The sequence below is a fragment of the Nicotiana tomentosiformis genome, chromosome 11 (genome assembly GCF_000390325.3).
Source record: "Nicotiana tomentosiformis chromosome 11, ASM39032v3, whole genome shotgun sequence".
Classification (NCBI taxonomy): Eukaryota; Viridiplantae; Streptophyta; class Magnoliopsida; order Solanales; family Solanaceae; genus Nicotiana; species Nicotiana tomentosiformis.
In genome coordinates this window covers 44,900,643-44,916,469 of record NC_090822.1, presented here as the reverse complement: position 1 = coordinate 44,916,469, position 15,827 = coordinate 44,900,643, and the positions used below count along the sequence as shown (strand labels likewise).

The window sequence follows — 15,827 nt, the reverse complement described above, 5'->3', positions numbered from 1 at the left end:
TAAATATATCAATTAAATTTGAAGTCATTGGCTTGAAAGTTCCATGTATCTGCCAAGCACTTATTTTCTTTCTTGAAATTGGAATTACTTTCATCTTCCAGTAATTATTACTATGTCTATTCATTAATGTTTTGAAAACTCTTTCATTTTCAAACAATATTGTCTCAAAATTAGCCGAAGAGTTGTAACAGAACTGGGTAATTAAAGAGATGTGGTATTGGTGACCATTTTGCCATTTATTTTGTAAAGATAAAAAGAAAATAATTTAATAAAGTTAACAGAAAAGTGATAAAATCCAAAGAAAGAGAAACATTCAGATGAGTTCAAGTGGCCAACCTTTAATAGGACAATTTTTTAATAAGACCTTTGATTTTCTTAGGATGTGTGTCAAAGTGCAATAGTGAAACTGAAACTTTTTATAAATTAAACAAGCTAAATGTGGAGAATTATTTCGTCGGCCAGTTGTTGCAGGATGTCAGTTACGTAAATTGTTTTAATTGTTATTTACAAATCTTTTCACATTTCATTCTTTGTTGTTGTTCCTTTCAGCTTGCACTGTAATATTCTTTTTGCACAATCTTGACATTTTTTGCTGCAATCTATAGAAGTGCACAACTAAAAGTTCCTATTTCTCTTGTTTCTGTCACAAATTCCCTTTTCAGGTACTTTTCCCAGCATTATCTGTAGTACATCACAGGTAAATATATTCTTTTCTTATTAGACAAGTTCATTTTCTACTACTGCCTTCTATGTAGGGAGTTGTATTTATTGGGTGACATGTAATACAATATTAACGTTCTACAAATATCATTGGACTTACTTGCCAATCTCGCAGTCAAAAGTTCGACCTTATTGAATACTATTAGTCTATTGAGGGAAAAAACAAGATGTGCTGATAATTTTTAAAAGTAAAGCTACAAGAGTTTCACAAAGACAATACTTACAGGGTTTCTTTTTTCTTTTTCTTTGAGAACTTGAACGTTAAAGTGTCTAAAATGAAATTACCCGAAAGCAGAACATTTAGATTACTTTTGCGAAAAGTCTTGACATTTTATTACAAAGAAGGATATCAAAATTTATCCAAAAAGTTATAAATAATATAGGGGAAAAATTTATACTCTGGATGGCTGCTGCTAAATTTGTTATCTTCTTCCGCTTTCAATAAAATATTTCCAAATAACGAAGAAAATTAGTTCATCACACCTACCTACTGTTATACTAATTGATATGGACACACGTGCAACGTACGTGTTTAGAAACTAGTTATTATAAAAGCACGAATAATTTATACTAAATATTAAACGACAATAATATCCTCGAAATATTAACCGACTTTTATGCTCTTAAAATTTTTAAGGATTTCTTTTAATATATAAGTCCATATTGGATAAAAGGGTAAAATTAAGAATTTGTCTCATACTTGGACTTTAAAATCTTCACCACAAGACGCGGTTACCATACCTAATTTGTGACTGATTCTAATTAAACCCGAACGCGAATCTCTATCAATAAAAACCTTTTGCTTATAGAGTCTCAATTTTAATAGAAAATAATCGTGGATTTACATGTGATCTGCAATTCTGCATAATTGTTGTTTGATATTATGCGCTTTTGCAAGAGATACATGTGAACATTGATCTAGCAAATCCACTGCACAATTTTCATCTTATATATATATATATATATATATATATATATATATATATATATATATATATATATATATATATATATATTTATAGCTTTAGTAGTTGGAATTTGGCTCTTGCTGGTTTTTATTTATTTATTGTTGATGCTTTTTTTAGTTCATCGTTGTGCTCATGAGATTAAATTTTTAATTCGCTTATTTCTCACCTTTTCCTTCTCATAAATTTGATGCAAAAGTTTTAGATGCTAGAAAGAAATTCGAGAAATTCATAATAGGTCATACAAAATATATTGATGTCTGCTACAACTCTTGGTTTGATTGCACAAACATCAGCATCTAAGGTAATGAAGCAATCTTTGTCTTTGCGCATTTGGCAATTGTGTTATCATTGGTTACTATTTGGACGTTTCTTTGCTTTGTCTAATTGATCTATGGGCATGAGAATGTCCCTCTAAAAGAGGGATTCCTGGATAATCATATTGGATGCTAAAATATGCAAAAGATCCAAGTCTAAGGAAGGAGGTTTACCATGCCCAAAAATCGTGGTTCTTAAAGTTAATAATACAATGATAATTAATAAAATTCTTAATGTTGTGTTGGAAGATGATAATTGTATTCTCTTATTTTTGAATTACGTAATTACATATTATTATTATTATTGTTGTTGTTGTTATTATTATTATTAAGTGATGCATTATGATCTTTTTAGGTAACGTGTGAAAATTGAAATAATTGATCGAGGGAGAATATTGAGAGAAAACAATTGTGAGATCCTTCGCGTGGGTTGTTTTGACAGTTCTTCCCCTTTATTCTTAATTAGATTGATTAGTTCTATAGTACATTAAAATAGCTATCTTATTTATTTTGTTTATACAATAATTTCAGTTTCAGAGTCGGCAACTGATCACGCCCAACTATGCCTCTTAAGAGGTCTAGCGGTCGTTGCAAATAAAATCTGATTTACAAGCCCGGAGTCGAATCTCACAGGGAAATAACGTGTTAATTACAACTAGCACGAATTCAAGTAATCAACCTTCAGAAATATTATAAAACAATTTGAGAGTTTACTAACTAAGATCAAAGTAATTAAAAATACAGTAATTTATAACTAACAAGGCAAATATTGTAGACAAGATTTGAAAAAGTCTAAGGTTATGATTTTCCCTATTGCCGGAATCTTCTCCGCTATGTTTCCTATAAATTCGCCTAAATATTTTCTAATGATCATGAGTACTTTAAGTGTCGTAGCTCTCTCTCTCTCTCTCTCTCTCTCTCTCTCTCTCTCTCTCTCTCTCTCTCTCTCTCTCTCGAGTAACTACTACAATTTACTAGACGTATTCTCTCGAACTACGCTAGTTGACACTAATTTACCGCTCACGACGATCGCACCAAGGCTTCATTATCTCTAATCCCGCCTTTAAACCCTCTGTATCGATCTCTCAACTACGTTAGGAGTGGTGTTGTTCAACAACTGCCTAAATGTGCACTCTCTCTCGAGCAGTATACACACTAAATAGGCACAGTTAATTGAGAGCTCTTCAATTAACTACAATGAAAATATAGTTGAACAAGTAGAGAAAAATCAAAGGCAAATCTATATTAAACGCAGTAAAAAATCATCCTCCAATAGGTTCCATCAGACCTTAGATAAAAGAGTTTAGCTACTCATAAATACAACAACAATCAACATAATGTTTAAAGACATGAAACTACAAAGTAAAGAGATAAAGGAAGGGAAAACTCGTTTGATTCTTGCTCCACAGTGCTTGGCAGCCTATTTCTTCTCCAAAATCATGTTCAACCCTAGAATAACTCATTTGGGGAGTATTTATGCCAATCTCCCGGTCCAATTTTGGTTTTGGGTCTTTTAACCCGCGACTTTTAATTACCGTGCTATAGACCTCGCGAAGCCTGGTCTATAGCGCGGTCGACCTGGCTATAGACCTCGCGAAGCCTAGTCTATAGAGCGGTCTACCTGGCTATAGACCTCGCAGAGTCTGGTCTATAGCACGGTCAATCTGGCTATAGACCTTGCAAAGCTTGATCTATAGCACAGTTTGGATACTTGATGCTTTTGTGCTCTTTTATTGTATTTTTGTCCTCTTTTTGTGAAATTTTCATTTGATGATTCCTTCCGATGTTCCTACACATAAAACAATACAATTTAGCTCAAATATCACACAATAACTCATTAGACCAACAAAATATAGGACGAGTAATGTGCTAAAAGTAAAGCATTTTGGCATCACATCACCACCCTACACTTAAACGTTGCTCGTCCTCGAGTCAACGACCAATTCCTAGAGCACTTTTATTTTCTTTTAGCACATCCGAAGCACACCATACCTATGACTATGGTTGATAGCAACAATTAAACTTTAGCATATGTCTTCGACACACATTTTCTTTACTTTATGCCATACTTCAAATCTTTATTCAACAAAAGGACAACATGTTTCTAACAATCCTAACCTCACAAACCGACTCAATATCACAATGCATTCATCGCTTGAACACTTAACATCATAGAGAAATCTAATAACATCATCTATCCCTTGTAAAATCATGTGCCCTCACAACAAGAGCAAGAGAGTAAGTTGAATCCACACATTCGAATCAAATGCTCAAATATATTTTAAGGATGCTCATATATCAAAGAAATTTCTCACTCTCACAAAGAAGTCACATGCATGCACAAAGTACCATAGGCTTGCCCATTATGTAAACCTCTACTAATGTAGGCTTGCTCGATCTAAAATCAATTAGGACTTTTTATGGTTGTAATGTTGGCTTAAGGACATGTAGGATAAATTTAGGAATAGTGACTAACTCCTAAACACTTTAACACATCACATAATTAACTTTAAGCAAAAATGCTTCAATCCATTTCAATTTCACAAACATTATCACCCCTAAAAAATTTCCTCTTTATTTAAGCACCACATTAATTCATACACACTAGCAAGGACAAGATATGTTTATTTTCCTTTGCTACATATTTATTTTTTCTTTTCAACAATACTTTTTTTTCTACCCGTCCTGCTAGTGGTGTATTCCTTACAATACAAGTGCACCTTTCTTTCTTTCATTGGTTCCACTCAATAGCCACCTAAGTTTCATCCTTACTTCTTTTACTGCTCATTTTATAATTAAAGTACTTTAAGAGGTAAAATGATCAAAATAATGATAATTAAGAACAAAGGGGTATAGGTTTGTAATGTGGTTGCCAAATAAAAGTTTATAGGCTAAAAAGGGTTGACTAGGGATAATTTTTATTGTGGTAAGCACTAAGCTCAAAAAAATCAAAGAAAGCCTAATATCATTTTTCAAACCGAGCAAAACCTAAAATTTCGCTTCAACTCACATGCCGGGCAGGTTCTGGACTCTAATGCAATGACAGAGACTATACAATTTCTCACCACACATGGCATATGACTCACTAAGGAGCCACAAAATATTAAGCATCAAACACAAAGTGACATAAGCCAAGAAAATGAGATATAGGCGTCAATAAACATGTTATTACTCAACAAGGCATATCAAACATTTTCAAACCATAGGGAAGGTACTACACATGCTAGAGCCTAAATATCTATCAAATTAGTCAAAAGAGCCTAGCATTTCTCATTTTTTTTTCTTTTATTCCCTAGATTCTATTCTAATCTAAAGACAAAACAAAAACTACTACCTGGTTCAACTACATCTCGTGGAAAAGAACCGATGCACAAAGAAAAATCACAAGGGATTATTACTATCTACAATAATAAAAAGACATATATATATATATATATATATATATATATATATATATATATATATATATATTTATTTATTTATTTATTTATGTGTGTGTGTTAGACTTAAGTACCTCAAGAAAACTGCCTAAGAGATCAATCGTCGGAAAAAGTCCAGTTATTTTATTTTTATTTATTTATTATTTTTAAAAAATATTAAATAAGGGGAAATACGAAAATAAAATAAACATTAAACACACGAACTAATTACTTTATCTAATATTTACAAATGATAGAGAATACCTTCCACCCCACACTTAGATCATGCATTGTCCTCAATGCATATATAAAATCATAAACAACAAAACATGTAAGGTGGTTGGAAAAACTCCTTGATCAGACATCGTCCTCGCCCTCATCATCAAAGGCTCCATCTGCACCTGTCCAGTCCTCATCCTCTTCTCCCTCATCATCATCATCATCATCCTCGTCGGACTGCTCTAGCTCGACCTCAGAACATACTGGTGTGTTGATATACTCATCATCTGGGAGTCGCTTCCCATCGCCAAGCCTAACTAGCTGTTGCGCATGAGGATTTAGCGGATAACGCTCCTCCAAGGTGGTCCTCTCCTCAGTAGTGGCCGGCCTTCCCCCAATCCTGAGCTATAAATCCATCATCCCATATAGATGTGACATAAGGCTGTCATCTCGAGCATTGCACTCGACACCTGTCATTGTGGCCATGGCATTCTCCTCTTTCACCCGTATGTTTGTGATGTCCATTATTCTGAGGGGTGGAGGAATGGCTTTATCAAAATCACGCTTCTCCTCCACCTCCTCTTTGCACAGGTACTGAGTCAACATGTTGGCAAAGGACGATCTGTCAATGTGCTTGCTTTTTCTCACCTGGGACATCTGGTAGCGTATTAAGTGGCCCATATTCACTTTCTGGCCATTCATGAGGAAGTAAAACATGCATATCCTTTCACGGCTTATAAGAGTCTCATGATTGAATGGTAATAGTCGTGTGTTGATCAATTTCAGCCATACCTGAGCTTCCGACTTCATTTGTTTCTTTGGAAATTTCCTATGGCGTTGGGTCTTCTTGTCACGAACCCAAGCAGTCATAGAATTGACACCACAGAGAGTGTGTCTCAATTCCTGATATGGAGGACGTGTGATAAAGTTGTCCAAGGTTCCTGTGGAACATCCGGAGCTCCCAAAAAATTGCATATAGCTGTTGCCGAAAAATCGATCAACCTTCCTCTAATAAGCACCAGCTGCTCAGGATCATTCGGATCAAAACTGGCATAAAATTCCTGAACAAGGTTGACATTAATATCCCCGGTGTTTCTAAATACGTAGCTTAAGCCAAGGTCATAAATACCCTTCCAAATTGATTGGTACTTAGCTTGTAGGCGCCGCTCATGAATAGCTGACTTAAAATGTATATGTCTTGGCTGACAAAGCTTGTACCAATCCTTGGCAGATTGAGGTATGCTCTTCAGTCCAAATTCTCATTGTCCCTCAGGTTGTGGGCATGTGGCTGATATAGCTGCAACTGCTTGCAACCCTTCAACTTGTCTTGAAGTGGCCTCCTCACCTTTTCTCTTTTTCGGTGGAGGTCTGGAAGAAGCCTTGGCCTTAGTTGGAATAGTAGCCTTGCCCTTGCCTTTACCATCGTCTTTTTAGGAGGCATGCTCGTACCTACATAAGTGAACGTTCCTTAGTGATAAAGCAGATGAATCAATTCAAAACATGGTCTTGCGACCCCACACTTAAGAGTTCACTACATGATGTTCAACCATTTTGAGGCTACTCATACTTCACCTCTTTATTTTAGCATGCAAATAAAGCATTGGCAAAATGGTGTTTACCACAATTGTTATGCATGTAGCTGCTGTTGAGCCCAACTAAATTTGTAATTTGGAGTGGTGAAATGCAACTTAGCATAAGTATTATAATCCAGGAGACCAAAACTCCATTTGGGCAAAGAGTGCCTTTGAGGCATTTCGACAAACACTTAGCATGCGCTAGTGTTGTCAAAGTGGTTGTAGAGATGAGGGATTGCCTCATCCTCCCCAAATCGGCTTGGGGATTTCATGTTATCACCCTTGTACCCAACAACAATATCAATCCTATGAGGTTTATGGGATTAGGGAAAGCAAGCAATTTGATGCTATAAATACATACCCAAAATTAGAGGAATTTCATTTCTTAACTCAATTCAAATTTTTGATTGATGAAAGAGTTAGGAACATACCTTAGATGCTTAGGAGGATTGAAATGTTCCTCAATTGATGTCTCAAGTGAGTGAAAGGGTGGATGCAAATCGTCTTGAATGAAATTTGTGTGTGAGGGGAAGGGAAAAATGGACGGGTAGTGTAGTGTGTTTAGTGAGGTGTGTGTCTTTGTGTAGTGTTTTAATATAAAGAGGTTAGAAAAAAAAGTAGTATTTTAATATAAATAAGTTAGAAAACAAAGTAGTGATTTAATATAAAGAAGTTAGAAAACAAAGTAGTGTTTTAATATAAAGAGGTTAGAAAACAAAGTAGTATTTTAATATAAAGAAGTTAGAAAAATAAGCTTAAAAAATATTAAAACACGTTACCTGGCGAGGCGAACTACTTAGAGAGCTTACAAGCAGGAGACGCGAGCTCCTTAGCGAGCAGAAAAACAGGTGGCGCGAGGGTTGCCGCGAGGTGGACCTTGCTACAACCCATGCGATGTGAGGTCCATAGCGAGCTGGTGGTCTGGCTGGGCGAGGTCTGATGCGTGATATTGAAAAGCAAAGAAAACTGACCTTGCGATAACCTGCGCGACGCGAGGCAAAAATGAGCTCTGTCTCGCTATAACCCGCGCAATGTGAGGCTAACGCGAGGTACTGCTTAGCGAGCTGGTTCATTTGCGACGCATGGTTTAATGCTAGGTTTTGCTCACTGTATCCCTTGCGACACGAGTTTAATAGCATGCTTAAGACCTGGCGATGCGTGGTGTTTAGCGAGAAAGGGAGTGGTTTGTTGTGCTTAGGTTGGGCAAGCTCCCAAGCAAGCAATGGACAGTAGGTTTACAACAATGGACAATAGGTGATGTGGGGTGCGTGCATGGGGGCTGGCCATCTGAGTTTTTACAACGAAAATGGGAGATGGCCAGGCGAAACCAATAGCGAGCTAGAAACATGGTTGGCGAGGATTTCAGCGAGTAAAGGACCGTGCGAGGCGATCTCTAATGCGTGCTAAAAATCTGGCGACGCGAGATCCCAGCGAGAAACTTACCTGGCGAGGCAAGCTCCTTAGCGAGCTGCGAAGCTGGCGGCATGAGGCATAACGCGAGGTCCTTTCCTGGCTATACGAAGTCTGCTGCCAGATTTTGCTCGCTGTTTCCCTTGCGACTCGAGGCTGCCACGATATTGGTCTCGCTATAACCCTCGCTGGGCGAGCTCTATAGTGCGCTGAAGACTGGGCGACGCGAGCTGAAAATCACGTTGGGCAGCAGGCGATGCAAGCTATGCCGCGTGGTGAAATGTTTGCAATGCGAGGTTTGCTTCCAGGTGCACTGTGCATTAAACTGGGTGACGCGAGGTACGCAACGTTGTTTGGAGCGTACGCATGTAATTTTTATTTTGTTTTGTGAACGACTCCTAGCGCCATGACTTTCCATCATGCTCCATTACCTGTTCAGATACCAAGATTTAGCTAAAAACTTGTTAGTGCAAAAAAAAAAAAACGAAAATTTATAGTTAAGCTAAAATAAACTACGAATTGGGTTGTCTCCTAACGAGCGCCTGATTTAATGTCGTGGCATGACGCATGCAATCAAACTTAAGGTTCACTCAACAATTGAGGCTCCTTCAAATGAATCACCGATACAACATTTTCCTCATCCATGCTAAGGTAATGTTTCAACCTTTGCCCATTAACTCTAAACCTGTTCGTTCCATCCTCAGATTCAATTTCTACAGCTCCACTTCAGAGTACTTGCACCACTCTAAATGGTCTCGACCATCTAGATTTCAGCTTACCTGGAAATAGTTTCAATCTTGAATTATACAACAACACGACATCTCCGGGTTTGAAAATCCTCTCTTGAATATGCTTGTCGTGCATGATCTTCATCCTTTCCTTGTACAACCTGGTGCTTTCAAAAGCATGGTAACAGAACTCATCGAGTTCATGAAGTTCTGTGACTCTACTCGTACCAGCGGCCTCTATGTCAAGATTTAATTGCCTTAATGCCCAAAAATCTCTATGCTCTAGCTCCACCAGTAAGTGACACACCTTTCCGAACACCAATTAGTACGGTGACATACCAATCGGAGTTTTGAATGAAGTGTGGTAGGCCCATAGTGCATCATCCAATTTTTTCGCCCAATCAGTCCGAGTAGCATTTACAGTTTTGGTCAAAACACTCTTGATTTCTCGGTTTGACACCTCAACTTGACCACTTTTTTGTGGGTGATACGGAGTGGCAACCTTATGGCGTACGCCATATTTTTCCAGCAACTTTGCGAAGGCTCGGTTGCAGAAGTGAGTTCCTCCATCACTAATGATCGCTCTTGGAGTTCCAAATAGGGTGAAGATATTTTTTCTTAGAAAACTAATAACTCCCTTTGCATCATTTGTTGGGAGTGCTACAGCTTCTACCCATTTCGAGACAAAGTCCACTGCTCCTAGTATATACTTGTTGTTGTATAAGCTAACAAATGGTCCCATAAAGTCGATTCCCCATACATCAAATACTTCCACTTCTTGGATTGGTTCATGGGCATCTCATGTCAACGGGAAATATTCCTCGTCCTTTGACACTCATCACAAATCTTTACCCAAATGTGTGCATCTTTAAACAACGTCGGCCAATAGAAGCCCGACTCCAAAACTTTAGCAGTTGTCCTTACTCCTCCGAAATGACCTCCATAAGGCAAAGCATGACATGCCTGCAAACTAGAAGTCTATCTCGGGAATACATCTCCAGATCATGTTATCAATACAAATCCGAAACAAATATGGTTCATCCCAGAAATAGATGCGATAATCACGAAAGAACTTTTTTTCTGCACAGAAGACAATTCATAAAGAACAATATTGCTTGCCATGTTGTTTGCAATGTCGGCATACCATGGCACTTCCTCAAGTCTCGTGGCTAACAGTTGTTCCTCCGGGAAAGTCTCCATGATCTCTTCCACCTAAACCTTCATTTCAGCTCTTTTAAGCCTGTACAAGTGATCAGCAACTTGGTTTTTCGTTCCTTTTTGGTCACGAATTTTCAAGTCAAACTCTTGCAGCAGTAGAACCTATCGAATCAGGCACGACTTTGCTTCCTTTTTATCAATTAGGTACCTGAGAGCAGCATGGTCAGTATAAACAATTACCTTCGAGCCTATCAAGTAGTACCGGAATTTGTCAAATGTGAACAACACTGCTAGCATCTTTTTTTCTGTCACTATGTAATTCAATTGGGCGCCATTCAATGTTCTACTTGCATAGTAGATTGTATGCATGATTTTATATTTTCTCTGTCCAAGTACTGTTCCCACGACATGGTCACTTGCATCACACATCAACTCAAATGGTTGCTCCCAGTCAGGTACAACTATGATAGGTGCAGACACTAGACTCTTCTTTAATCCTTCGGAAGCTATCCTACAGTCATCAGAAAACACAAAAGAGTGATTGTTTTCAATCAATTTACACAAAGGATTAGCAATCTTGGAAAAATCTTTTATAAACCGCTTGTAAAATCCGGCATGACCAAGGAAATGTCTTATTGCCTTGACGAAAATGGGTAGTGGCAGCTTCTCTATTACATCAATCTTGGCACGGTCCACCTCAATGCCCTTACTTGACACTAGGTGTCCCAAGACTATACCTTCCTGTACCATAAAATGGCATTTTCCCAGTTCAACACCAAATTAGTCTCCATACATCTTCGCAACACTCTTTACAGATTTCTAAGGCAATTATCAAAAGAATTTCCCACCACTGAGAAATCATCCATGAAAACCTCCATTATATCCTCAACTATATCTGTGAAGATGGCCATCATGCACCTTTGGAATGTGGCGGGTGCATTGCATAGACCAAAAGATATTCTCCGAAAAGCGTAAATGCCATATGGACAGGTGAATGGCGTTTTATCTCTATCCTCCGGGGCAATAGATATATGGTTGTACCCTGAGTATCCATCCAAGAAGGAAAAATGGGACCTTCATTCCAATCTATCTAGCATCTGATCAATGAACGGCAAGGGGAAATGATCATTTCGGGTGGCCTTGTTCAATCTTCTGTAGTCCATGCAAATTCGCCATCCCGTGACTATTCTTGTTGAGATTAATTCATTGTTCTCATTTTGCACAACAATCATCCCACCTTTCTTTGGCACACACGGAACTGGGCTAACCTAGTTGCTATCTGAGATGGGAAAAATAATTTTCGCATCTAACCACTTGATCACTTCCTTCTTTATAACTTCCTTCATGTTAGGGATCAACCTTCTTTTATGTTATCTTGAAGGTTTGTGCCCATCTTCCAGTAGAAGTTTATGCATGCAGAAGGCCGGGCTGATACCCTTAATGTCTGAAATGGTCCAACCAATTGCATTCTTGCACTCTTTCAACACCTGCAAAAGTTGTTTTACCTGCACATCTATATAACCAGATAAGATAAAAACATGCAAAGTTGAATTAGGTCCCAAGAAAGCATACCTGAGGTGAGATGGTAGCGGTTTCAGCTCCAATTGTGGTGGTGCTTTGATCGATGGCTTGGCTGGAGGGTTCTTTCTTTCTTCCGAGTGTAAAGGCTCGAATTCGAGCTCTCTTTTTCAGTACCCTTGCCCTTGAAGAAACAACACCCATTCCGCCAAGTCCTCACCATTTACTTCTTCTAAGTTCATAAGGCAGGCTGTTAGATGGTCTTTTGCATTAAGTGCCTCATCATCTTCCTCTATGATTACATCCACCGTGTCTAACAAAGAGCAATTTGCAAACTCACTGGGTCACTGCATAGACTTTTGCACATTAAATGTTATTTCTTCATTATTCAGCCTCATCTTCAGCTCCCCCATTTCACAATCAATCAGAGCTCTCCCTGTGGCCAAGAATGGCCTTCCCAAAATTATAGGAATCTCCTCATCAACCTTACAGTCCAGAATGATAAAATTTGCTGGAAACACGAATTTTTCAAGCTGCACAAGTACATCGTCAAGTATACCTGATGGCCTTTTCACCGTTCGGTCAGCTAGTTGCAGTAACACGGATGTAGGCCTTGCTCTTCCAATGCCTAACTTTTTATATATAGACAATGGCATCCGATTTATACTTGCTCCCAAATCACACAATGCTTTGGCAAATGCATAGCTATCTATGGTGCATGGAATTGTGAAGCTTCGAGGGTCGGATAACTTCTCAGCTATAGGTCTTGACACAACAGCACTACAAGTCTGTTTCAATGTGATAGTTTCCAAGTCTTGGAAGTCGAACTTGCGAGACATCAAGTCCTTCATCATTTTTGCATAACCGGGCATCTCCCTCAAATCATCAATTAGAGGAATGTTTACCTGAATTTGCTTCAGCATTTCCATGAATTTTTTGTACTGTTCATCCTTCTGATATTTGGCCAAGCTCTGCGGGAAGGGTGCTGGAGGTCGCTTCTTTTCTTTGGCTTGAGTTAGATCCTGCTCAGGCACTTTTTCTGAAAACCTTCTCTTGCATTTTCTCAGTCTCTTCCGCAACTTCTTTTTCCTTGTTTATTTCCATGTGGGCTGGTTGCATTCTTACTTATGTTAGCCCGGTTGACTCATCTAACTCAATTGGCACTGACACAAGTGTTTCAGTTGACCGGCTCTCACGAGCAATTTCTTGCTTTAAATCAAGATCTCTACCATTTCTCAAGCTCACCGCCATAAGCGGCTTTGGGCCCTGCTCTTTTGGATTGACATGTGTGTCCGCAGGTAACGTCCCTTGAGGACGATTGTTAAGGGACATGGATAATTTCCCTAGTTGAATCTCAATGCCCTTGATAGCCGAATCATGTGACAATACCTTTTCTTGCATTTGGTGGACCTTTTCTTTCATTTTCCTGCTGGCCCCAATGAGTTGTTGCAACATTCCTTTAATTTTTGATAACCCATCATCCTGCCTCACTATCTGCCGTTGTTGAGGTTGTTGATAAGTTAGCTGCTGAATTTGCTGGTTGTATCCTTGTTGCCTTTGGTAAGGTACACTACTTGACCCTATGGTCACATAACTCTAGGATTTTTGGTATTATTGTACTGTTGTTGTGCCGGTCTATACTGCTGATTTTGCTGCCCCCAATTCTGACCATCTTGTCTCTGTCCTCCATAGTTGCACACATAGTTCATGTTCTCTTAATAGTTCTGGTTGTCACTTTCACCACTCCACGAACACACGTATGGTTGGTTAATGCATGGTGTACATAATCCCTCATTAGTCATGTCAACTATGTGTACCTGCTTTTGGCCTGATTCATCAATCTTCTTGGTGAGGATACTCATTTGCGTCATCAGAGTGGCCATATTTTCGGCTATGGAATTGTTCGGGTCCAATGCTACTGAGTGAACTATAGGGGGTGATTGTGGAATCTCTTGTCATCCATCCCGAGTTTTGAGCCATTTTATCTAGCAGGACCTTACACTCTCTAAATGACTTGCTTAAAAATGCTCCACCTGCTGAAGCATCAACATTGGCCTTCAAGTTGTCCGCTAATCCCATGTAAAACCGTTGTCCCAACATCTAATATGGAATGCCATGATGTGGACACTTAACCATCATACCTTTAAATCTCTCCCACGTTTCTTATAATGTTTCATCTGGTTTCTGCCTGAAGCTCAATATCTCATCAACCTGCTTGGCAGTCTTATTGGGTGGGTAGAACTTATTCAAAAACTGCTTGACTAATTCCTCCCAAGTTGTGATGAAATTTATGGGGAGCAAATTAAGCCAAGTTTGGGCTTCTCCTGCCACTGAGAATTGAAACAACAACAGTCTTATTGCTTTCGGTGTCACATTTAGTTGACTTTGCGTGACACAAATTGACAGAAAATTTTTCAGATGCTACTGTGGATCTTCAATGTAAGACCCGTAGAACAGTCCCTTATTTTGTAGCAGATGTAGCATGTTGTTTGTGATTTAAAATGATTCCTCTTGTATCCGAGGGACTGCAATTGCAGTTGCCAAATTTTCAGCAGTGGGTTGTGCCCAATCATACAAAGCTGCTTCACGCACAAGAGGTGCCACACCTTGATTTTTTGGGTCATTCACATTGTTTCGATTGTTTTGATTATCCAAAGCATCGTCCATGTCTGGTTCAATTTGTTCTCTTGGATGATGATGTTGTTTGTCTTTCTTGTTTGCATGATTTAATGCCTTGAAAGTTTTTTCAAGATCCGGTAATGCTTCAAATAATTTACCAGTTCTTGAAGAGTTTCTAGGCATATACCTATAACACACAAGACCACAAACATTAGAATTTCAATGTAATGAATAAAAATGAAGAAAATTGACTAAACTAAGAATCCTAACAATTCTTATATCTGTAATTAGTAACACTGTTGCTTCCCCGGTAACGACGCCAAAATTTGATCACCCCCAACTATGCCTCCTAAGAGGTCTAGCGGTCGTTGCAAATATAATCCGGTTTACAAGTTCGGAGTCAAATCCCATAGAGAAATAACGTGTTAATTACAACTAGCATGAATTCAAGTAATCAACCTTCAGAAATATTATAAAACAATTCGAGAGTTTACTAAATAAGATCAAAATAATTATAATGCAGTAATTTATAACTAACAAGGCAAATATTGTACACAAGATTTGGAAAAGTCTAAGGTTATAATTTTTTCTATTGTCGGAATCTTCCCCGCTACGTTTCCTATAAATTCGCCTAAATATTTTCTACCGATCGTGAATACTTTAAGTGTCGTAGCTCTCTCTCGAGTAACTACTACAATTTACTAGACGTATTCTCTCGAACTACGTTAGCTGACACTAATTTACCGCTCACGACGATCGCACCAAGGCTTCGTTATCTCTATTCTTGCCTTTGAACCCTCCGTATCGATCTCTCAACTACGTTAGGAGTGATTTTGTTCAACAACTACTTAAATGTGCACTATCTCTCGAGCAATATACACACTAAATAGGCACAATTAATTGGGAGCTCTTCAATTAACAACAATGAATATATAGTTGAACAAGTAGAGAAAAATCAAAGGCAAATCTATATTAAACGCAGTAAAGAATCATCCTCCAATAGGTTCCATCAAACCTTAGATAAAAGAGTTTAGCTACTCATAAATACAACATCAATCAACATAATGTTTAAAGACATGAAACTACAAAGTAAAGATATAAAGGAAGGAAAAACTCGTTTGATTCTTGCTCCACAGTGCTTGGCAGCCTATTTCTTCTCCAAAATCATGTCCAACCCTAG

General features: G+C 38.3%; 1 protein-coding gene and 1 non-coding gene across 2 annotated transcripts; one reads left to right on the top strand and one right to left on the bottom strand.

Moving 5' to 3' along the window:
* Positions 1-12,372: 12,372 nt before the first annotated feature.
* LOC104111825 (uncharacterized) lies at positions 12,373-12,957 on the bottom strand. The gene has a single exon (XM_009621595.2). The coding sequence runs from the start codon at positions 12,955-12,957 to the stop codon at positions 12,373-12,375; it is 585 nt and encodes a 194-aa protein (XP_009619890.2).
* A 1,181-nt stretch (positions 12,958-14,138) lies between these two features.
* On the top strand, positions 14,139-14,245 carry LOC117280464 (small nucleolar RNA R71). The gene has a single exon (XR_004510997.1). It is a non-coding gene; the product is annotated as a small nucleolar RNA R71 (small nucleolar RNA).
* Positions 14,246-15,827: the final 1,582 nt, after the last annotated feature.